The sequence below is a fragment of the Pimephales promelas genome, chromosome 21 (genome assembly GCF_988280905.1).
Source record: "Pimephales promelas chromosome 21, fPimPro1.hap1.1, whole genome shotgun sequence".
Classification (NCBI taxonomy): Eukaryota; Metazoa; Chordata; class Actinopteri; order Cypriniformes; family Leuciscidae; genus Pimephales; species Pimephales promelas.
This window is the reverse complement of record NC_142789.1, coordinates 5,673,531-5,695,504: the sequence shown is the minus strand read 5'-3', so window position 1 is coordinate 5,695,504 and position 21,974 is coordinate 5,673,531. Positions and strand designations below refer to the sequence as shown.

Sequence of the window (21,974 nt, the reverse complement as noted above, 5' to 3'; positions counted from 1 at the left end):
GTAAACAGAGCATCCCCCCTCCCCCACCTCGGACAATCAGACCACCTCTGTCTGCTCCTCTTCACGGCCTACACCCCCCTCAGGAGGCAAACAAAACCAGCCACACAGACCGAGTATTTTTGAAGATCAGGACCTGGACATATACTACACCGAGTCTGTCCTCTTTTACATCAGGTGTTGTATCGAAAACGTCACAATGAAGAGAAGCATCCGGAACTTCCCAAACAGGAAGCCCTGGATGACAAGTGAAGTCCAGACCCTGATCAGAGCTCATAACTCTGACTCTCTAAAGATCATCGGCTGCCCTCTGCCCAGCCTGGAAACCATCTCCACATCCTGCTGCTGCAGGAGAACCAAGGCCATCACAAGAGACCCCTCACACCCTGCCTACCCCTTAAATGCCCTCGGGGAGACACTACAGGCAGGGTTTTTCCTAACTCAAAGTGAGGTGGTAAAATGGCAACTCTAGGGGGGTCCGAGTCCATGCCCCCTAGATGGAGAACATTTTATAAATTCATTAATCTGGTGCCCTTTGTGTCACTTAAATCAAAAAATAATAATAATCCACCCGCCATCCACCCATATTCTTTGATTTAAATATCTGCATCTGATCATCACATGGGCTTTATGCCCAGCTGCACTACTTCCTGAATTTCAGCCAGCTCCTTGTTTCCTGTCTGCCATTATTGGCCAAATTGATTAATTCAGGTGTACCTGACCTCAGTAGTCATCATGGCAACAATAATCAGACACACCTGAATTAATCAATTTGGCCAATAATAGCAGACAGGAAACAAGGACCTGGCTGAAGTTCAGGAAGTAGTGCAGCTGGGCATAAAGCCAATTAAACATGATAATATGGTAACATATCATATCACATTGAAGTAGATTGATTTCAAATTAACATTTATTTAAATGAAGTTCTTTTTTGGCAAAATTACATTTCCTTTATAGCCTGACACTGAGGCTTTACTCCCTTTAAAATTTAAATTGTCAATGTTTCATTTTTTTTTTAAAACTCTCTTTTTGGAATAGTTTGTTGTACCTTTATTAAGGGCATTTTCCCCCTAATTTCATTTCAAATTCTAACATTTTATCAATACATTCAATTAGAATAATAAGACACTTGGCTGCTACCAATCAAATTGAATAATTCAAACTGAAAAAATATAGTTGTATTCAATGAGATTATGAGATTGTTTTAACCCTTATGTGCTGTTGTGGCTGTTTTCAGCCTCTATGGGCTATTTTTGAGTGTTAATTTGGCCATAACTTTTTCTGGGTTTCAGCAAATGGGATGAATTTTGGTGACAAATCTTATTTTAACACATATTTTGGGAAAATGCTGTGAAATTTTTCAAAAACACAACAGTACACTCTGAGCAAATTCACTACCCTTTCGTTATGTTTGTGGCTGAAAACAGCCACTACTTTAAACTGCTGTAAAAATTTATCAGATATATATATATTTTTTGCATACATCTATTAATCAACCTCAGTCCTGATCAAAACTAAAACTTTTGTTTAAAAAAAATTCATGATTTTTTTTGCACAGGTCTGTCTAAAGGGTTAATGGTGCCACCTGGTTATCAACTGTAAAAATGACAAATTTTACCTCTTCCAAACAGGGAAAACCACCCACAATCAAAAATGCGTGATTATATGGCATCATGGCTTTGCAATCAAAAAATGTGGTTATAATGGAAGTCAATGGGGCAAAAACAGCCACGAACAGTAAATGAGGAAAAATAATTTTGGGGTAAACATTCTCTTTAAAGTTTTAAATGTTCCAAAACCACCCTGGTAAACACTGAAATGCTTTAAAATATAAAGAATTATCCTATCGGCCATAATTTTCATATCAGTGCATACTCCACTTTTGATATTGGCATATTAGCGTATGAATCTCAATCAGATTCAGTGGATTGGAGCAGTTCAATTCTGAAGCCTTTAAACGAACCTGTGCTAATCACTCAGAAACACACACCAATCGCTCACGAAACGCTTTATTACACTCGCTCAAGAGTCACTCAACAATACAGTTCAGAAAATGAATATATAATAACCCATATCGGATTCAAGAGTAAACCAGACGAGTGAATTTCAGTACTATGATATCAGCTGAATTCAAAATTAAGTAAATATATCCTAAAAATACCGATAAGTCCATTCACTGGTGACAAAACGAATGGATGCTTTTTTTTCTTTTTTTCTTTTTTAACCACAGTAATATTGCATGATGCCCAAACGTAATAAATTATGAATGTTATCTGAACTAACTAAGTGCAACAATTACTACTTTTGACACAACATTATTACACTTCATACACTACTTCAGTGCATTTGAAAATGTGATTTTTAGTTCCCATTTTTTCATACATTCATCTTTGGGCCTTGCGTTAAAAAAAATCCTCCCAGGAGAATATAGCAGCCTACAGATACGATACAGGTGCTTTATATATTTTATACTCGTACAGATGTAGTATATGCTGTCTCACAGAAACGCACCACTGGTAGAATGTCGTCTTAGGAAACGCTCTCGATACGTGTTATTGTCATGTGATCAATGTGAGGCAGAGGACCCGCTCTCGTCACCGGCTCCTGAGAGTTGCATGAAGAGTTCGCCCAGTTCATTGACCTCGTCCTCGTCCTGGGGAAGCCCACGATGCTCTCGCTCCTCAATGAAGTCCCACAGACGCACTGAATTCAGAAACTGAGAGAGACAAAGGGCAATATTTCACATTTTTTAAAACCCTCTGTCAAAAAAATTTGACCTTGATTTTTTTTAGTGGTGCACGATATATCGGCCGCCGATATAACATCGGCCGATTTGGTCAATTTTTTACACATCGGTATCGTTCCGATGTCAAAATAGGGCCGATGTGAACAGGCCGATGATCATTCCCTGTGTATTTGACGTGCGTGGGGGCGGGGATGTTTGTTTTTGCACGCGTATTAAAAGCGCAAGTGCGTTTAAACATCAAGCGCACGAAGACTGTCTGGTGAGCTGTTTTCTGCCAGCCTTCCTAATGCGTATTTTTGTCCCGCCAAAGCCATATTTGACCGGTAAGATGAGTGTAGATGAGTGACTGCTGCGCTTGTTTAACGGAGGGAACAAGAGTGAAAGCACCGGTCACGCGCGCCGTCTTCAAAATGTCTTTCGCTTGTTTAACGGAGGGAACAAGAGTGAAAGCAAAGCACCGGTCACGCGCGCCGTCTTCAAAATGTCTTGCTCTCTCTCCCCCTCGCGCATGTTTATGAATTGAGTTGACTGAATATCTTTGAGAATACACGATGGTAAAAGGTCAGAAGACCGAAGTTTTTTTCTTCTGAACTACTGGTTGTGAATTGTGAAACCACACTTTGAAACAACAAAAAAAAAAAATCTATCGTGTTGAAATGTTTTCTGTGTCGACTGTCGAGACCATAGACTGTAAAAATAGGTCGAGACAAATCTCGTGCGATGTTCTAAACTGCCTGGATATCACACAACGTGTGCCGTGGTTCCGTTAATGACACGTCCGATTCGCGAACTAATGACTCCTTTGAACCGATTCACTTTAATGAATGGTTAAAACAACTGATCTGTCCAACACTGAGCTCAAGAGACATAAATCGGAAACACTTTACAATAAGGTTCCATTTATTAAAGTGTACATTAAATGTACACTTTAATAAATGGAACCTTGTTGTAAAGTGTAAGGTTAATAGATTAATAGAATGTTAACAAATTTTGTTAACATTCTATTAATATTAGTTTCTGCGGATTTACTCCATGACAAAACTACCCCAGTCATTCTAGAATGATTCATTCTTTCCAAATAGAGCAATTCAAGTAATCTGGTGAAATTGTTTTTATATCACAATATATATCGCAGAAAAATAAAATATCACAATGTTATTTTTTACCAATATCGTGCAGCCCTAATCCTCGCTATGTGTTTTCTATACAGGGATATCGACATCGGTAAATATCGGTATCGGCCATAACAGCAATGTTAATATCGGTTATCGGTATCGGCCACAAATTTTCACATCGGTGCATCACTAATTTTTTTACTTCACCGGAATGGTGCAAAACTTGGTAAAGTTTTTTGCCACTTGCTGTGTGAACACAATCACAAAAAAACATGGATATGATTTGAAAAGTTTAAATGGTTCTGAAAGAAACAGTCCCACTTGAGCTTGTAGGATTACAAATTGTATTTAAATGTTTAATCTAGGTTCCAGTGCAATACGTAGTATAAAATACGTAGTGGAAGCGTTTGGTACTGCAGCCACAGTGTTTTGTTGCGGCTCTGTCAGTAACGCTCTGTTTACTTCCTGTCTCTATGAAGCCCCTCCTTCTGAAAAAGGACACTGTGCTCTGATTGGTGTTGTGATTGGTCGAGCGCTTCGAGTGTGTTTGGGAAATGTCCCGGCCCTTTCCATAAAAGCCAGTTTAACACACTACTAACTCACTCAACCAGGCCCCGTCCCTTTATTCTGCGTATAAATTATTTAAATGAGGATTTGCATAGTAATTTGCATATACAAGTGAGTGTGTGGTCTTTACCCGAACGTTCCCCTCGGCACTGAGCTGTTTGCGGGGTTTATCAGGTTCTGCTTTCGACCCGTCAGCGTACGCATGCATGTAGAAACACTTTCCACCAAACGGACACGTTCCTCTTCCCTGGTCAAAGTATTTACAGGCTTTCTTACTGCAACACACAGATAAACAGAAATAGATTCAGGAAGACATCAATATAATGAAAACACGTTAAAACCATAATATCAAAAGAAATCTTTCTGCATTCTGCCAATACTGGAGAACAAATGCACTGATGGATGAAAACATTTCGGTAACACTTTACTTGAAGGGGTGGGGTGTGCATAAAACATGACACCTTCATAACCATGACATGACATATGAATATGAGGGAAGTTTTATGCATGTTTATGACAACGGTCACTAAGTGTCTTTCGCTCAATTATGACATTTTGAATGCAAATATGACATTGTTATGACATCTTGACATAAACCAATACTCGCCGTCAGTGTCTTTGTCATGACAACTTGACATAAAATGAAGTTAAACTGTCATGTGGTTGGCTTTGACATTGGCTGTCATGAGACATTATAATTGTGTCATGAATATTTTTCGTGACCTCAACTACAGTGGTACTAATTGAATTTGTCATTTAAAAAATAACAGTTTGATGTAATGTTAACCAATAAAGCTTGGTGGTTTGATAATTAATCTGCTATGTCATGTTTGTTGTCATGACAAAGACACTGACAGGTTATGATGTATTGGTTTATGTCAAGGTGTCATAACAAAGACATCTCAAACAATGTCATATTTGCATTACAAATGTCATAGTTGACTGAATGACACTTAATGACAGTTGTCAAACATGCATAAATCTTCCTTCATATTCATAACATTTGTCCTGATCATGAAGGTGTCATGCCAGTCTTATGCACACCCCTTCAAGTAAAGTGTTACCAACATGTCCAGTCCAACTCTAAGGCTACATCCACATTAATCCGGATACATTTGAAAACGGTGTCTTTGTTTAAAAACACTCCCCGTCCACACTAGCGTTTTCTGACGTTTCAGTGTGGGTGAGAAACCTCTAAATTCACCTTATTGCGCATGAGTGGAACCTCATAAAAGCTCACCGAGATGGAAAAATAAATAATACATTTATCGCGCAATTCTTCAAACAAGATCATTTTATTTAGCAAAATACCTCACCATCACTGATGCGTCCCGGTCGCACTCAGTCACCATATGTTTGGTCTAAAACGCAACTGCTCTCCTGTTTTGCTGCGGGACAGCAAATGTGAGTAATTTTCTGTCATCTGTGAAATGAGGACTGTGATATGAAAGAGTGTGTAACATATTTTAGTAACAGCGTAAAAGTGAATAGCACATGACAGCCACCATAAAAAAGTGCTTTAGAGCACTTCAACTTGGCGCAATAATACCTTCACTCGTGAAAAGTCCTCTTACCGGCTCCCGCTTTGTCGCATGTCACGTTGGCTGCATTGACGGAAATAAGAGGAAGCGGGAGCCGGTGAGAGGACTTTTCACGAGTGAAGGTATTATTGCACCAAGTTGAAGTGCTCTAAAGCACTTTTTTATGGTATTCCGCCATACAATATAGTCATCAATTTTAAACGCTTAGAAAAACACAACGTTTTATTTTGTGTCACCAGCCTAGGTCGAGTTACACTAATCGAGTAACTGTGTTTAAATAGGGAAAACGAGGAAGTGTTTTGTCGCTTCTCTTTTTGGCCCATATTTAATGCACTGGGCTAAGCTAAATGCTAACATAGATTTGCGGCAATACAGAGCGATATAGTGCACGCACTGAGACGAGAGAGGTATGCATCAGCTCGTCTTAATTAAGTGGATAACATAGTTTAATATGAAAACCCGGTGGAGTATCCCTTTAAAACGCCGTCTCAGTGTGGACGGAAGGCCAAACCGGAGAGAAAAATATACGTTTTCAAATAAAAACATATCAGTGGGGACAACATGGCCTTAGTTTGAGTGCAAATCAAAGGAAGATCAAAGCCTTTTCACCTCATATTCTATTGACTTCTGTTTGGACTGCAGATGCTTCTTTAAAGTGAAGCCATGTTCGGTTCCATCTCCGCCACTATTCTCGGAGGGTGTATTAATGTGAGTTCTGTTACAGTAACTGTCCACCAGGGGTGTGTTTCCCATATAACGCTGTAACTCGCGCTTATAGTACGATGATGCATCGCTGAAGAAATCATCTAGCCAGCCACGACTGTTTTCCGAAACCAAATTGTCACGAATTGGTCGTTCAACCACGTTGGTTAATGACGTCAAGCAGGTGTTGGAGTAATAACACTTTTAATGAATGTTTTTGAGATGGAATTAATGCGAGATGTTTTACTATAAATTACGAACATGGCATCTGAGGAATATTTCTCATTTTTCTCAGTTATTTTGCTTTATTTCCAGATTCAATCATAGGCTCGTTCTCACACACTAGAGCTCGTTCACACGCACATGCGCACTCTTCAAACACGACGCTTTAAATCTCTTGACAAACTATTGGCATCTTTCTAAAATATTGCATTCGAATATTCAGGCTAATAAAAATCAAATATTCGAATATTTGTTTATTTAAATTACGTTTAGCAAAAAAGACGTTATTTTTTATGTTTAAGTTTTGGGTTTTTTTACGTTTTTGTCACCATTTCTGAACAAGCTTATGATTAGTCAACATACACAACAAGCTTAAAATATTAAGGTTTTCTTTTAGTTTAAAACATTAAACATAAACATTTTCAATGGTTATAGTATTATATCCCTGCTAAATTAAGCTAACATGGATATTATTGTCCCTGATCTTTAAATAACCTTTTTTTAAAAATAAGTTTTTATCAGAATCAGTAAAACTGAAGCCTGTAGAATTCTGAATTCCTGTTATTCTATTACCAGGCCACAAAACAGCACACAGAGATCCAGATTTAACTCATCGGTGAGGCGGTTCTTCTCAACCAACACAGTATGATTTTGTTGTGTGTTTTTGTCATTTTTAGTGGTTTTTGTTTTTAAATATTTCTATATACATTTTATATATTCTGTTTGTTTTGATTTAGTTTTAGTTATGTTAGGACATCAAGTTTAACTTGCCTTGGCAATTTGCTGAAATAAAAAAAAGTTGTTTATGTTGTTATGAATGTGATTTTTTTATAACGATAATAACCCTGCTAACTTAAGCTAACCTTCATAAACATAATATAAAGATCATTTTAAATGCATTTCATGACTTTTTAAGAAATAAGAATTCAAAATCGCTGCATTTGTTCAGCACATTACTCACTGTTTGCTCACATAGATAATCATACACATGCTTAACACGTTTCAGACAGCGCTAGAATACAGAACTGATTCCTCTTCTGCTGCTATTTTTATAAGAATGCAGTTGTGTGTTCCACTGCAAAATCCTGTAGAAATCATATAGTTATATTATATCTATACCTGTATATATCTGTACTTCTGTAAGCAGGCCACAAAACAGACCCGTTTCACTCGTACCTGACTCCAGATTTGAACTCCTCGATGAGGCGGTTCTTCTCATCCTGGTCTTCCACCCAGTACATACTGGGAATGACGAACTCCGACACCACACGGCACTCAGGACAAGACCTGCGCACAATAAAGCTTCATTACTCCACAACACCTGGGCGGGCGTCTGAGAGAGCAGAGCTGGGCGGTGCGCTAAAGTTTCCACTACACATGATTCTGAACTATCATATGAGTTTCTAAAGGTTTTTGAATTCTTTGCACAGTTATGAATATTGATATTTTATGTGCAACAATAACATGCTCAGGCCCGGTGGCTTTTCGCCTAATTTTAAATGCTTTTCCCCCCAAATAATATGATTTAAAAATGGTGATGAGTGTACTGATTTGATGCATTTTAAAAAGATGGATGATAGATATTCTTCAATCTTTCTTACAAAGAACAAAATATAATGTGAATTCCAGTATGCGTGTAATTGTAGTGCACAGTGTTTATTATAAGGGTTAGAATCCGCACCTCAGTACTCGCTACTCACTACTCTTGAGTACTTTTAAATAAGCTACTTTTTTACTCTTACTCAAGTAGTTTTTTGGACAAGTACTTTTTACTCTACTCACACTACATTTTTTGGAATGTAATGGTACTTTTACTTGAGTATGTTTTTTCAGTACTCTTTCCACCACTGTTAATTACTCACCCCCATGCTGTACCAACCCCGTAAGACCTTTGTTCGTCTTCGGAACACAAATGAAGATATTTTTGATTAAATTTGAGAGCTGTATAACTACCACATTGGCTCCTAAGGGACTGCCTCTTGACGGCCCAGAAAGTCAATGAAGAAAATGTTTAAATATTCCATGTGCCTACAGCGGCTCAACTATAAAGCGACGAGACTACTTTTTGTGTGAAAAAACAAACAAAAATAACGACTTTATTCGACTATTCCTTTTCTTCCTTGTTGGCCTGAAACGAGACTTCCTTAGATTTCCACGACGCATGCGCAAGAACTGAACTGAAGTAGTCGAGGGAGATCGCAATTCTCGCGCATGCGTCGTGGAAATCTAAGGAAGTCTCGTTTCAGGCCAACAAGGAAGAAAAGGAATAGTCGAATAAAGTCGTTATTTTTGTTTGTTTTTTCGCACAAAAAGTATTCTCGTCGCTTGATAAACATATAGTTGAGCCGCTGTAGGCACATGGGATATTTAAACATTTTCTTCATTGACTTTCTGGGCCGTCAAGAGGCAGTCCCTTAGGCAGCCAATGTGGTAGTTATACAGCTTTTAAATTTAATCAAAAATATCTTCATTTGTGTTTCCGAAGACGAACGAAGGTCTTACGGGGTTGGTACAGCACGGGGGTGAGTAATTAATGACTTAATGTTCATTTTTGGGTGAACTAACCCTTTAATAATTAATTTATGTACCTGATTACTACTGTGATGGTTGTTTTTATTTTATTACTGACTGTTCACTTATCTTTAATAATGTGTGAAAAATAAAATTACACCCCCCCTCCTATATATATATATATATTTATTTTTTTTGTGATCCGTTCCACCACTAGTTATGAATAATTAAAAGTCCAAGCCAGTGGACTGACTCACTTTCGGATCTGGTTCTGGAACTGCTCGGCGCAGCGCCACTGGCGTATGCAGCTCAGACAGTACGTGTGTACGCAGCTCGACAGGATCCCGAAGCGCCGCTCCGACGGAGACGTCTTCTCGTACACCACATCCAGACAGATCTTACACTGCTTATCCTGACTCTGCTGAGCCGCAAACGCCCGCTCCATGTCCATCTCGAAGGCCGCCATGCACATCTGAGATCACACAGAATCAGCATCCTCATCAGCAACATGTGACACGAGTCTTACTCATACCTAATACAACTTTTTTTGCAAGACTGTGCACTTAAATTCATAAGAATGTACTACTTATCCCATTAAGCACAGCAGAGTTTTTTTGTGATTGTTGCGGACAGAAATCCTTGATTATGCGGCCATTTTTCTTAAAAAATGCAATGGAATATGCGGGATATTTATGCAATTTTATGCGATGAAATTGCAGGAACTTGTAAAAAAAACTGTGGTTTGATGAAAAAGAGAAAAAAATGTATATTAAATTGATATTGTCTGTGTATATTAAACTGCAAAAATACTATTTAAATATATACCATGCGTGTTCTGTTTGTCTCTGTGTGAATGAACGGCACATACGCATGGTTTCATTTAAAGTCCCTGTAAAGTCAAAATTAAGTATGTGTTCTGAGTCTGTCACACCACAGAAAAATGTGTTATTAGCCACCCAGCCAAATTTAAATGATAAAAAAGCCGGCAAGAACATAAAATAAGCTATCAAAATCTTGAAAAAAAGCTCTCAAACGCTGGGGGCGTGTCCCACTAGCGGGAAGCTGTCGACGGTGATATTAGATGAAACTGCTTTCGGGACGGGAGGATGAATGCTGAGGCGGGATATAGTTGTTTCGGCCCCGTTCACCAGTAACATTATCAGTGAATCCCAGTTGTCTCTGAGGAAAGTTTATAAAACTATCCAGTGTAAAATGATCACTACAGAGGCGGGTGTTGCTGTCGGTGATCCTCAGCTTTTCATCAAAGTTGGCTCTACACAAAATTAATCCACCTCTTCTTGATGTGATCGTTTTTAGGAAATTTAAATAAAGACACCAATCTGTTTTGTACATGATCGCATCCAGGTAGTAGCCTATGCATTTCCATGTCGAAGGCATAGCTAGCTAGCAAACTGTAGACTGTAGTAACTAATAGTACTGACAGTAACTCGCAATTGGGAATGTGCTCTATTGTTAGGGAAGAGATCAGCCTGAGTCAGTGGCCTCAATGCGTCATCAAGTAGGGGCGTGTCCACGAGTTCATGGGCTCCAGTGTGTCATCGAGCCCTGTTTTAGCCCCGCCCAAAAAATACGTAAAATAGCAATGGTGAAAACCTGTTTGCGGTCTAACTGCGCATTAGTTCACAGTCTTTGTAATTTGTTTTAGCAATACATTTGTAACATTTATAATGTGTTTAGAATTTTTTTGTAGAATTGCCTTTACAGGGACTTTAACATTACCTCAAACACACATTGAAGCACGAGTGACACTCGCGCTGTGTTCAATCTCTGCTGCCTCACGATATGATGACATGATTAATGATTGTATTCATCTCCGAGAGTCACTTCATGAGCATTTTACCGTTTCATTCGAGAAAAACTATCGTTATATCATCCGCGCACAGAAACTCAAAGGTCTCCACGGCAACCCGTCAAAATAAAAGTTTGGTTTAACCCTCATGTGGTGTTCAAAACCCTGTAACACCTGTGGTGTTCCCGGTCAAAAATGACCGGCCCATAAAAAAAAAACGTATAAATCACTCATTGTACCATATTTTCACCCAATCTTGGATTCAATCTTTTGTCAACATGTTCTCTTTCAATTAGGACTGGTTTTATATTTTGATTTGCATCTGAATAATCATAGGCCTCATTTATTTGAGAGTAGGTATTTCATTTTTTGAGTGTTTTTTTTTTTTAATTTTTGAAAAACTTTGGAAATATTAAATAAAATCTGAAGAAAATTGGTATTGTTGATCACACTAGTCAACTTAACATTTTCACCAGGAATTTCGTTTTGAGGTTTAGGTTAGGATCAAATTTCTCTCTGTGGAAAAGAATGTGTGTAATACTCAAAGTTTGTGTGTTTTAACGTGTGTGTGTGTGTCTGCGTAGCGTGTGTATAAATGTATCGATACATGCACAGGTCCAAGGGCTCGATTTTTGCAAGCACACATGCTCGTATGTGTACATGAAAATAATGAATATGCTCCTGAAAACTAAATTATTCTGTTATTTTCAGTCTCTCCTATTCACTTTCAATGGTCGGCCATTGTGACCATTTTTGCCCATGCCTACTCTCAGATAAATGAGACCCACGATTAATCAGATGCAAACAGAAATGTAAAACCAGTCCTAATTGAAAGAGAACAAGTTGACAAAAAGATTGAATCCAAGATTTGGTGAAAATATGGTATAACGAGTGATTTATAAGCTATTTTTTATAGGCCGGTCATTTTTGACCGGGAACACCACAAGTGTGATGTGCCATATTTTTTACAAAACAAAAGTTTCAAAACAAAATTCCTGGTGAAAATGTTAAGTTGACTAGTGTGATGAACAGTAGCCATTTTTTTCAATTTTTTTTTTCATATTTCCAAATTTACTCATAAATTATTTGTTTTTTACTAAAAAAAATGAGATGCCTACTCTCAGACAAATGAGGCCCACGATTAATCAGATGCAAACAGAAATATAAAACCAGTCCTAATTGAAAGAGAACAAGTTGACAAAAAGATTGAATCCAAGATTGGGTAAAAATATGGTATAATGAGTGATTTATAAGCTAGTTTTTATATACAGGTCATTTTTGACCGGGAACACCACAAGTGTAACAAGGTAACAAAACTCCCACAAAAAAATAAGAAAATTTTCAAAAAACAAATGAGATTTAGTTATACCGTTTGGGAACAAAGTCACAAAGTTTCAGTCCAAAGCGATAACATTAACTAGTATTTTCGTGAAAAAGAGAATCTTCTCCGGGTCAAATTGACCCAAACACCACATGAGGGTTAACTTAAATAAATTGACAGAAATAATTATATTAGGCTACTGTAGAATAGATCTAACAACGTCTCCATTCATTAAAAATACTACTACTAATAATAATAATGTGTGCATAGAATGTTGCTTATTTTTCACTTGTTTTTTTAATGACCAATATTTCTCAGTATAATCATAATTTTCGTTTAAACAGCATGCAGTCTTCAATGCTTTCATAAATTTACCGTCATAAATAATAAAGTCATTGAATTGAATTTAACATAGATTTTTTCAAGTTGTTCAATAAATAGGAAAAAATAGTTCAAACTGATTTTGCTGTGGTACCGAAATTGGTACCAAGAACTGTAACATTTTAATGGTATCGGTACCGAGTACTGGAATTTTGGTGACGTGACATCCCTAGGACAGCGGCAATCTCACTAATGCAAAGGCGGTGATTTAAATATGTGATTTAAACATAAACATAGGACCTATTTGAAAGCTTGTTTTTTTTCAGCGGCCGTTCAGCGTTCATGTACTTCGGGAATTTGCCACTATGTAGATAGTGTTTAAACATGAGGCATGATTCATTTTGGGAAAATCAAACAGGGAACACATATTATATATCTTCACTTCAACTGTTGCACTCAATAGTTGCACTCTATTGAAAACCAATAGAAATCACCTTTTCATGCGCTGCTCTTTGCTCAGGGTCGTGCGGGTGTAGAACTTGGAGACGACAGATTTCACACAGGTCGCCGTGGAGATACGGGCAGCGGTCACCATAGTTACACTGGCCCGCCGCCAGGTACGGGCAGAGCTGCGGCTGAGGCCCAGCGTCCGGATACGGGCCGGATGAGGCAGAACTCTCAGAACTATCCAGCCCGGAGCGAATGGCGTCCAGGTACGAATGCGGTTTACCGTGAGCGCTGGCGTCCCTGTAGTCCCAGCAGTCCTCCGCACTCTCTCCATACGGGCCCAGAGCTGAAAACACACACACACACACAACATTACAATCTCTCCTCCATACGGAGCCAGAGCTGACAACACACACTGGGGTCTATTGGGAAAAGACTCGACTTCACATTTCAATTGATTTCTGAAAGTTCAAGAGAAACAATAGAAACTGTGTTACTGCTCCTTCTTTCATTCATTCTTAAAGGTGCAGTGTGTAAATATTAGTGTCATCTAGTGGTGAGGTTGCGAATTGCACCCAACAGAAGTTACGGTGGCCAACAGGAAGTGATGTCATCGTCTGAGACAGCAGAGAGTAGATAGTTATGTATAGTTAAGTTTCTTTACAAAGATACATTAAGAAATTCAGCTTACTTAATTATTGGCTATATAGTTAATTATTATTATGTAGTCCAAGGAGTCCTCTGCACTCTCGCCTCCAGATGGACCCAGAGCTGCACAACAACACACACGATAGTAGCCAGTTAGGAAATTAGATTTCTTTACAAAGATAAATTAAGAAATTGGGTTTACTTAATTATTCAGTAAAAAGATAGATTGCTACTTGTTCAGCATTGTGTCATTTGCTGACTTTAGCAGCTTCTTTACACAAAGAACAACATACGATGGCTCCGCTCAGAGCCATCGTAGAAAGATGTGGATGTAAGCGGACCCGCGGTGTGTGTAGAGAGAAACGCCTCATTCTGAGCTAAGAAAACACAACGCTTCATTATGTAAGATCTTTATACACCACTGACAACACAGTTATGTGTGTGATATTGCATTTCTGTCAACAGATCCTCCTAAATATTACACACTGCACCTTTAAAGGAAACGTCTCGGTTACGTATAGGAGAAGCTACGTCATTTCTAATGTACCATGTAGTGTATCTGCGCTACAGTCATGTGTGCAGATTAGGGGTGTCACAATATATTGCAATACAAAAATCAACAATATTTATCGAGGATAGTGAAAATATGTGGATGGTTCAACCAAACTAAAAATTACTGTGTGAGAAACAAATTCAAGTTTTCAGAGTTTTAGTGTCAGTACCATATTAAACTACATTATATAATGTTAATTGATTATAATGTATAATAATGCAATAGGGGGATATTTGTGTGTCCTGATAATGCCAGATGTCTGATGTTACCAGTAAAAGTGTCCGACATTATTTTAAATATAATTCAGTCTTATATAATTCAGATTTAATAATAAATAGTCTAAAATAATTCAGTATTTTCATCTTCTCTATCGTCATGGGCTTTGGGCCAAAACCTATTCATTTTGCACACAAAATGTAATATCAAATTTACCATTTTAATCAACAGTACATTTTTGTTAACCTTAGAGTCTTATAGATATGTCTTAGAGTATCGAAATAATATGGTATCGTGAGTTCAGTATCGTGATATGTGTCGAATCATGACATGAGGGTATCGTACCTTTGTCTCTCAGAACCAGTGGTTTTTTGCCAGGTTTGCCAGTGTTTGTTGGTGGAACAGGTCCCGGCGCTGACCCGGATCTGGTCGGGTTCTCGACCGCCGCGCCACGGCCACACGGTTTCACATGATCATATCTATCACACAACACACATACCACACATCTAATACATATATGAGACATGGTGATTCTTCAGTTATGGGACCTTTTCATTCTGTTATTAAAGTCACTTTTCTCCATTTTTTGTATTTGCGAATCATCTGTGATTGTATATATACATTGTTGTGATTGATTGTGACTAGACTTTTTGAAGTACCTTGTAAGAAAGAATAAACAATTCCAGATTGAGCCATTACATTTTTGAACTAGATGTATTCATCAAGTTCAAAAATTGAATTGCTCAATATGGAATTGTTTTCAAAAATATCTTTAAAACTGCTCTGTAATGTCACTCTTTACGTAGTCGTGTACGTGACCTTTTAGCACATAGTTATAGGCATCTAAATATTTATCCACCCTCAGTTTTTCTTTACGCTCGGTTTCTATATCAGGTGTAAATATCAGGCCACTCAATCGAGGTAACATTAATCCTGTCAGATCATCCATTGAATGAGTGTGTCCGGGTTGGACCAATCTGGTTCACAGTCTTGGACAGTGAGTGAGTGACCTTACATATTAAGATAAAAGAGGACTTCGGATTTTCTCCAGTCATTGTTAAAAAAAAAAGCTAACAAAACTTGCTAACTAGCTTTAGTGAAGCGGCCAGGGGAATCGTTTTGCCTCCACCTAAGCTCCGCCCACAAAAAAAAAAAACATCACAATGTTTACTAATTGAAAAGGGGTCAATAGTGTTATCCCAGTGAAACGCTTCACAAACAAGAACAAATGGAGGGCTTGATTGAGTCAATGGGGAATTAATTTTGATGGTTGTGGTTTGCTATTGGTGGATCTCTAAGAGTGACAGGTAGCCCCGCCCTCACGCCAGTACAAACGTCATCAAAAACAAGTCGAAGAATCACTCATTAAATATGCCTAGTAACTCAGCAAAATGCATGCAGAAAGGTTTAAAACATGATATCACCTGCATCGGTCTCCATAAGCACAGACTCCTCTCTGGTAGTATTTACAGATGGTTGAAGGTTTGCTCGTAGTCAGATCGTGAGAGAACAAACACTTGCTGCCCTCACGACACACACCGTGCAGGAAATACCTGAACACAGGCACACACACACACACACACACACACACACACACACACACAAAACATAATCAACACACCTGAATCAGAGCATGAGATGCTGAATAAATGTTTAAATGTCAGAGATCCGATGCGTCAGTCCAGCTACACCATTTTTTTCTCATGTCAAAGTCATGATATTACCATTGACCTTATTTACTGCAGTCAGCGATGCTTTGATGGTTGTGTTATGACGGTTATGCGTTTCTCTTTACCTGCAGGTCACTTGTTTCGTTGACATCTTTTATCCAGCTACGAATGTAATAATTTACTGTGAAATGTTGCTGTCTGCACGGTTTTGTGCAACCTGAAAATATCACCGGCTCAGCGCCGCGACTGATCATTGCTTCCGCCTAGTGCGATTCACTTCCACGAGTCGGTTCTTTCGAACTAATCATTTCATGGCATATCTCAGTTTGTGGTTAAAAGAGCAGTTCCCATTTTGGTTTATAAAATGGGAACGTTAACGAAAAGTTCTGTGTTTGCTGGTAGTTCACAAACAATTATTTTACATCATCTACGTACGCATGGAATCGTTTGAACTGACTCTTTTGAACAAATCATCACGAATCGCATATATCGCTTTTTCCGCTGGACATAACAAACCAGATTTCACTACAGATACCGATTAGGAGAGGTGTGGAAAATAATGTAGCTCCAAAAGAGCAAACAAGCCGGATACACTAACCTGGAAAGAGAATAAGTAATATTATTTTATTTTATAGATGGATTTACTGGAGGAGATCAGTGTTTTTGCGCACCCTGCTGGACTAGTTTCGAACACAATGACGTCACCTGTGGAACAAAACAGATCTGAGATCAGGCTCAGAGGACGACAGGTAACGCGAACACCTGAACACTAATGGAGGAAACTGTGATCAAATACAGACACTGTGGAAGCGATGTGTACAGTTTCTCCTCGTATTCTCAGTGTCAGTGTCCGATCTGTCATCAGACTCCAACTTTCGGACTGTTAAACGCGCCGGTCGCGCTTTCCTGCCCGTTTACTAATGGACACAAAATCTCATGTGCGTTTCTGATAGGATCTATTCACGGACCATCCTATATTGGGTGAGTTAGTTTATATGACTATTATGCATTATTATGTTGTATTCAGTTCCTGTGAAATACTGTTCCAGTGGGCGGGTATACATAAATATTCACGAGTTCCACAATTGTGGGCGTGATCTTGAGATAATGAGATGGAATTGAAAATATTAATGAAATCACAACTTGTTTAGTGGATTATTTCGAAAAGGTAATGAACAAAAATGCTAAGCAGCATTACCATGATAAACTTGAGCCTCACTTGAAACTCTGGCCTCTCTGGCTATGTATAATACAATCAAAGAAAAAGAGATAAATATAATATATTAAATATCCTGGCTCTTCCAAGCATATATGGTGCCTGAGATTTTGAAGCCCCCAAAGTGCATCCATCATCATAATATGTGTCATCCATTTGGATCCAGCGGTTAATAAAGGCCTTCTGAAGCGAAAAAAAAAAATCATATTTATAACTTCATAAACTATAATCACTGGCTTCCAGTAAGTCTTTTTCCAGTGAGAGAGTGACCTCTGACTCGACTCATGATGACCATAGACCAGGGGCGTAGCCTAGCCAGTAATGGGCAAAGGCTGCACTGGCCCGCCCAGAAGTCTGATAAAAATGCATTTTTAGTTTATTTTTATTATTCAAATGTATTTAAGAAAATATAATAATAAACCAGATTTATTGTTGACTGGTGTGTGTGTTTAATTTGTTTTCCAAATAAAATGGAACTGTTAAAGAAAGTTGTTGTAAGCCTCCCTCCGGAACGTTATTGTTTGCTAATATGGTTGCTATGGGTTCCAACAGGAAAACTCTGAGCGGCGCCGGCGCCACAATAATGGCTAAACAACTTTCTTTAATGTGATATTTGAAAAAAGCAAGAGTTGATGAAGAAGACACACTACTGCCTTCATCTACCGAGTACACCCAGCCCAGTTCTTCAGACTCATTAACCCACATAAAGGCTAGTCAGGTGATGGTGGCGGCCGCTTCTTGCTCCCTCTCTCCCGGTCAGCCCGACATGGGTTATGTGTCGGGTCAGAGGTCACTCGTCATGGATCGGGTCAGAGGTCATGCGTCGGGTCAGAGGTCACAAGTCATGTGTCAGGTCAGAGGTCATGCATCAGGTCAGAGGCCACACGTCATGCGTCAGGTCAGAAGCCATGTGTCAGTTCAGAGGTCACACGTCATGCGCAGGTCAGAGGTCATGCGTCGGGTCAGAGGTCACTCGTCATGCGTCGGGTCAGTGGTCATGCGTCAGGTCAGAGGTCACTCGTCATGTGTCGGGTCAGAGGTCACTCGTCATGGCAGATGTCACTCGTTATGCATTGTGTCAGAGGTCATGTGTCGAGTCAAAGGTCACTCGTCATGGCAGAGGTCATGCGTTGGGTCAGTTTACTCGTCATGCCTCGTGTCAGAGCTCATGTGTCGGGTCAGAGGTCACTCGTTATGGCAGAGGTCACTCGTCATGCGTCAGGTCAGAGGTTTCTCATCATACGTCAGGTCAGAGGTCACTCATCATGCGTCGGGTCAGAGGTTACTCGTCATGGCAGAGGTCACTCGTCATGCGTCGGTTCAGAGGTCTCTTTCGTCATGGCAGAGGTCATGCGTCGGGTCAGGTTACTCGTCATGCGTCGGGTCAGAGGTCACTCGTCATGCATCGTGTCAGAGGTCATGTGTCGGGTCAGAGGTCACTCGTCATTGCAGAGGTCATGCGTCAGGTCAGAGGTTACTCGTCATGCGTCGGGTCAGAGGTCACTCGTCATGGCAGAGGTCATGCGTCGGTTCAGAGGTCACTCGTCATGGCAGAGGTCATGCGTCAGGTCAGGTTACTCGTCATGCGTCGGGTCAGAGGTCATGTGTCGGGTCAGAGGTCACTCGTCATTGCAGAGGTCATGCGTCGGGTCAGAGGTTACTCGTCATGCGTCGGGTCAGAGGTCACTCTTCCGCCGGAACTCGACTTGCGTCATATAGACCTAGACTAAATAATGGGATGATTTTCATTTTTGGGTGAACTATCACTTTCAGTATTGACACTGGAACTTCAGCTTTGATCACAGAAATAAACGTACATGGAAAAAAACTGTTTAGAATTTTAAACATTTTTGGTCAAATAAATGCAGCCTTGCTGAGCAGAAGAGGCTCTTCGAGACTGTTGAATAATAAGCTATAGTGGCTCTTTTTCTTTCATTCTTTCAATGTTTTTCCTCCAGAGAATGGAGTGACACTGAGATACACGTGGGTCTTTCAAACTCAGAAGGTACAGTATTTCCCAGCTGTGAATATTGTACTGTTAGTTTGAGTGTGTGTTCGTCAGCTGTGTTTGTCGCAGGTCTGGTCTACAACTACACCCTGTCCGGGGTCCGCAGAGATGCTGGCGGCTGGGAACGGTGTGTTTGTGTGTGTGTGTGTGCCCAGCTCGCGAGGTCATGGGACGCTGAGCTGGAGAAGTTCTCTGTGCTTCCAGACTGGACTTCAGAACGGTACAGCATTACACACACTCCTAGCGGTATACCGATACTCTCACGTCACGATTCGATACATATCACGATACTGAACTCATGATACCATATTATTTTGATACTCCTAGACATATAAAATAAGGTTAACAAAAACTTTACTGTTGATTTAAATGCTAAATTTGGTATTTCAGTGTGTCTTGGACACACTGAAATACCATGAAATAAGACTAAATGAATAGTCTTGGACTTGGTGCTGAAACCCAAAGCACAGGACAATAGAGACACCGGAATAACAACATTCATGATTCTGAAGATGAAAATCCTGAAATATTTTAGATGAACATTTCACTGTCACTGACTAGATATATTTAAAATAATGTCGGCCACTGTTACTGGTAACATCAGACATCTGGCATTATGAGGACACACAAATTCATTATTATACATTATATTCAAAAAGATATAGTTGTTTAATGCGGTGTGTGTGTGTGTTCCTGCAGGTTCGAGGAGGAGCGCGTGTTCGGCTCCTGCTGTTACGGGTTCGCTCTGAGCTTTATAAACCACATGCTCTCGCGGATCGGCCAGCAGCCGCTGAGCAGAGACCAGTTCACCCAACGACACGTCTTACCCCGGATCAAGGCGGTTTCTCAGTACATCAGCATCTATCATGCGATATCACAACATGGGTTTTACACCGTGAACGCACCCGATGACGTGTGATGCACATTTCCTCATAAAACGCTATATAATTTAATATACTGTATATAGAATAAGCCTATTCTATCCCTGCTCTTCATGAATGTATTAAAACACATGGTGTTCTTAGAGAACTCTAGGGTTCTTGATTCAATATTAAAGAACACTTAAAGGTTCCAAAAGAAGGTTTTCGCATATAAGAACCATTGCTTCCCAACAGAGGCGTTCAGTCACCCGTTCTTAGGCTAGAGCCCTGTGTGCGATTGAGAGATTCCCTGGATGTTAAAGGCTCTTCATGGAATAAAGAAGCTTTATTTTAAGAGTCAAGGAGAAGTGTCTTATATTGCATAATACTTACATGTTTAAATGTACACTGTGTTTTTTTTTCTTTTTTTTGTAATTAACAAGATTTAAATAATGACTCAATACATAATGTTTGTGTGTGTGTGTGAACAGAGGAGAGTCTGCTGGAGAAACGAGAATGAGACAGAGCTCGTAATAAAACAAGAATCAACATCAAATCGTGAGTGTGTGTGTGTGGGGGGGGGGTTGTCAGAGGATTGAGTGTGTGTGTGGGATTGTTACGACAAAGCTCGTAATAAAACAAGAATCAACATCAGATCCTGAGTTTGTGTGTGTGTGTGTGTGTGTGTGTATGCAGGGTTGCCAACTGTCCCGAATTAGCCGGGGCGTCGCGTATTTTGGGCCTAATTTATTTGTCTCATACGGGATCTCGCTTGTCCCGATTAAATCGACTGCTACGCTGATCTAACCACTGACTGATACAACACTTGAGAATGATCACGACTCCGATCACCATCCAATCACAGCCCACACTCACGCGCATCAGACCATACGAACAATAAACTCTAACTTGAGAATGAATTATTCTTTTCAGGCAAATCATTGTTTGATTTGTGAACAGAAGCATCTGCTGTCTAGTTGCTACCGGTTCGATCCGGACTCGCGCTAACGGCAAATACCTTCTACTGTCCGGCTGGGTTTTGATTTCAAATCATTTTTGGCGAAATCAGACAATGTAAATATTGTTCATGAGTTTAACATCCAGCCATGCAAGAAAATATGAAATCTTCCTGAAGGAATGATATGCTGATGTGATTTCCTAACCAATAAACATTTCTGATTATTATTAATGTGTTTTTTTTTAAGTCAGGATTCTTCTATGATGAATAGAAGGTTCAAAGTAAATGTGTCCGAAATAATAATAATAATTAAAAAACATTTGTAACATTACTGTCATTTTTGATTAGGCTAGCTACTTTAATGCGTCCTTGCTGAATAAAAGTAGGCTTTTACTTTTCTTTAATTTCTTTCAAATGTTGTGCATTTTTCAATAATGTTTCAATAGCTTTCAATTTCAGATTATTATTTTGAACTACGTTTTGTGTGTTATGTGACTTTTTTGTGTGACCCTGTGTGTGTGTGGTGTCGGATGATAGTTGTGTGT

At 39.3% G+C, this 21,974-nt stretch overlaps 3 protein-coding genes across 4 annotated transcripts; 2 read left to right on the top strand and 1 right to left on the bottom strand.

The window, feature by feature from the left end:
- Window positions 1-1,990: 1,990 nt before the first annotated feature.
- mkrn2 (makorin, ring finger protein, 2) lies at window positions 1,991-16,669 on the bottom strand. The gene is made up of 8 exons (XM_039649253.2): window positions 16,513-16,669; window positions 16,142-16,270; window positions 15,063-15,196; window positions 13,348-13,646; window positions 9,659-9,873; window positions 8,067-8,177; window positions 4,556-4,700; window positions 1,991-2,713 (listed from the first exon to the last, which is right to left on the bottom strand). Exons 1-8 carry the CDS (start codon window positions 16,536-16,538, stop codon window positions 2,564-2,566), a joined length of 1,209 nt encoding a protein of 402 aa, XP_039505187.2. The 5' UTR covers window positions 16,539-16,669; the 3' UTR covers window positions 1,991-2,563.
- Window positions 16,670-16,850: 181 nt separating this feature from the next.
- mkrn2os.1 (MKRN2 opposite strand, tandem duplicate 1) lies at window positions 16,851-20,828 on the top strand. 2 transcript variants are annotated; one of them, XM_039648585.2, is made up of 4 exons: window positions 16,857-17,368; window positions 19,562-19,608; window positions 19,681-19,831; window positions 20,311-20,828. In XM_039648585.2, the coding sequence occupies exons 1-4, from the start codon at window positions 17,160-17,162 to the stop codon at window positions 20,528-20,530; spliced, it is 627 nt and encodes a 208-aa protein (XP_039504519.1). In that variant the 5' UTR covers window positions 16,857-17,159; the 3' UTR covers window positions 20,531-20,828. The 2 variants fall into 2 exon arrangements, with proteins under 2 accessions (XP_088981046.1, XP_039504519.1); XM_089124920.1 differs by having other exon boundaries at window positions 16,851-17,368; window positions 19,562-19,831.
- On the top strand, window positions 17,377-19,555 carry LOC148970070 (uncharacterized). The gene is made up of 2 exons (XM_089124919.1): window positions 17,377-18,903; window positions 18,951-19,555. The coding sequence occupies exons 1-2, from the start codon at window positions 18,325-18,327 to the stop codon at window positions 19,320-19,322; spliced, it is 951 nt and encodes a 316-aa protein (XP_088981045.1). The 5' UTR covers window positions 17,377-18,324; the 3' UTR covers window positions 19,323-19,555.
- Window positions 20,829-21,974: the final 1,146 nt, after the last annotated feature.

Bases quoted from the DNA above. Each gene is read 5' to 3' on its own strand.
- LOC148970070 (XM_089124919.1), top strand. From the start codon at position 18,325: ATGGTGGCGGCCGCTTCTTGCTCCCTCTCTCCCGGTCAGCCCGACATG. The intron at 18,904-18,950 runs GTCACTCGTCAT...GTCATGGCAGAG, and splicing joins GGTTACTCGTCATGGCAGAG to GTCATGCGTCGGGTCAGGTT.
- mkrn2 (XM_039649253.2), bottom strand. From the start codon at position 16,538: ATGTCAACGAAACAAGTGACCTGCAG. The intron at 16,271-16,512 runs GTAAAGAGAAAC...GCCTGTGTTCAG, and splicing joins ACGAAACAAGTGACCTGCAG to GTATTTCCTGCACGGTGTGT. The intron at 2,714-4,555 runs GTAAAGACCACA...TGTCTCTCTCAG, and splicing joins GTGCCGAGGGGAACGTTCGG to TTTCTGAATTCAGTGCGTCT.
- mkrn2os.1 (XM_089124920.1), top strand. From the start codon at position 17,160: ATGGAGGAAACTGTGATCAAATACAGACACTGTGGAAGCGATGTGTAC. The intron at 17,369-19,561 runs GTGAGTTAGTTT...TTTTTCCTCCAG, and splicing joins CACGGACCATCCTATATTGG to AGAATGGAGTGACACTGAGA. The intron at 19,832-20,310 runs GTACAGCATTAC...GTGTTCCTGCAG, and splicing joins CCAGACTGGACTTCAGAACG to GTTCGAGGAGGAGCGCGTGT.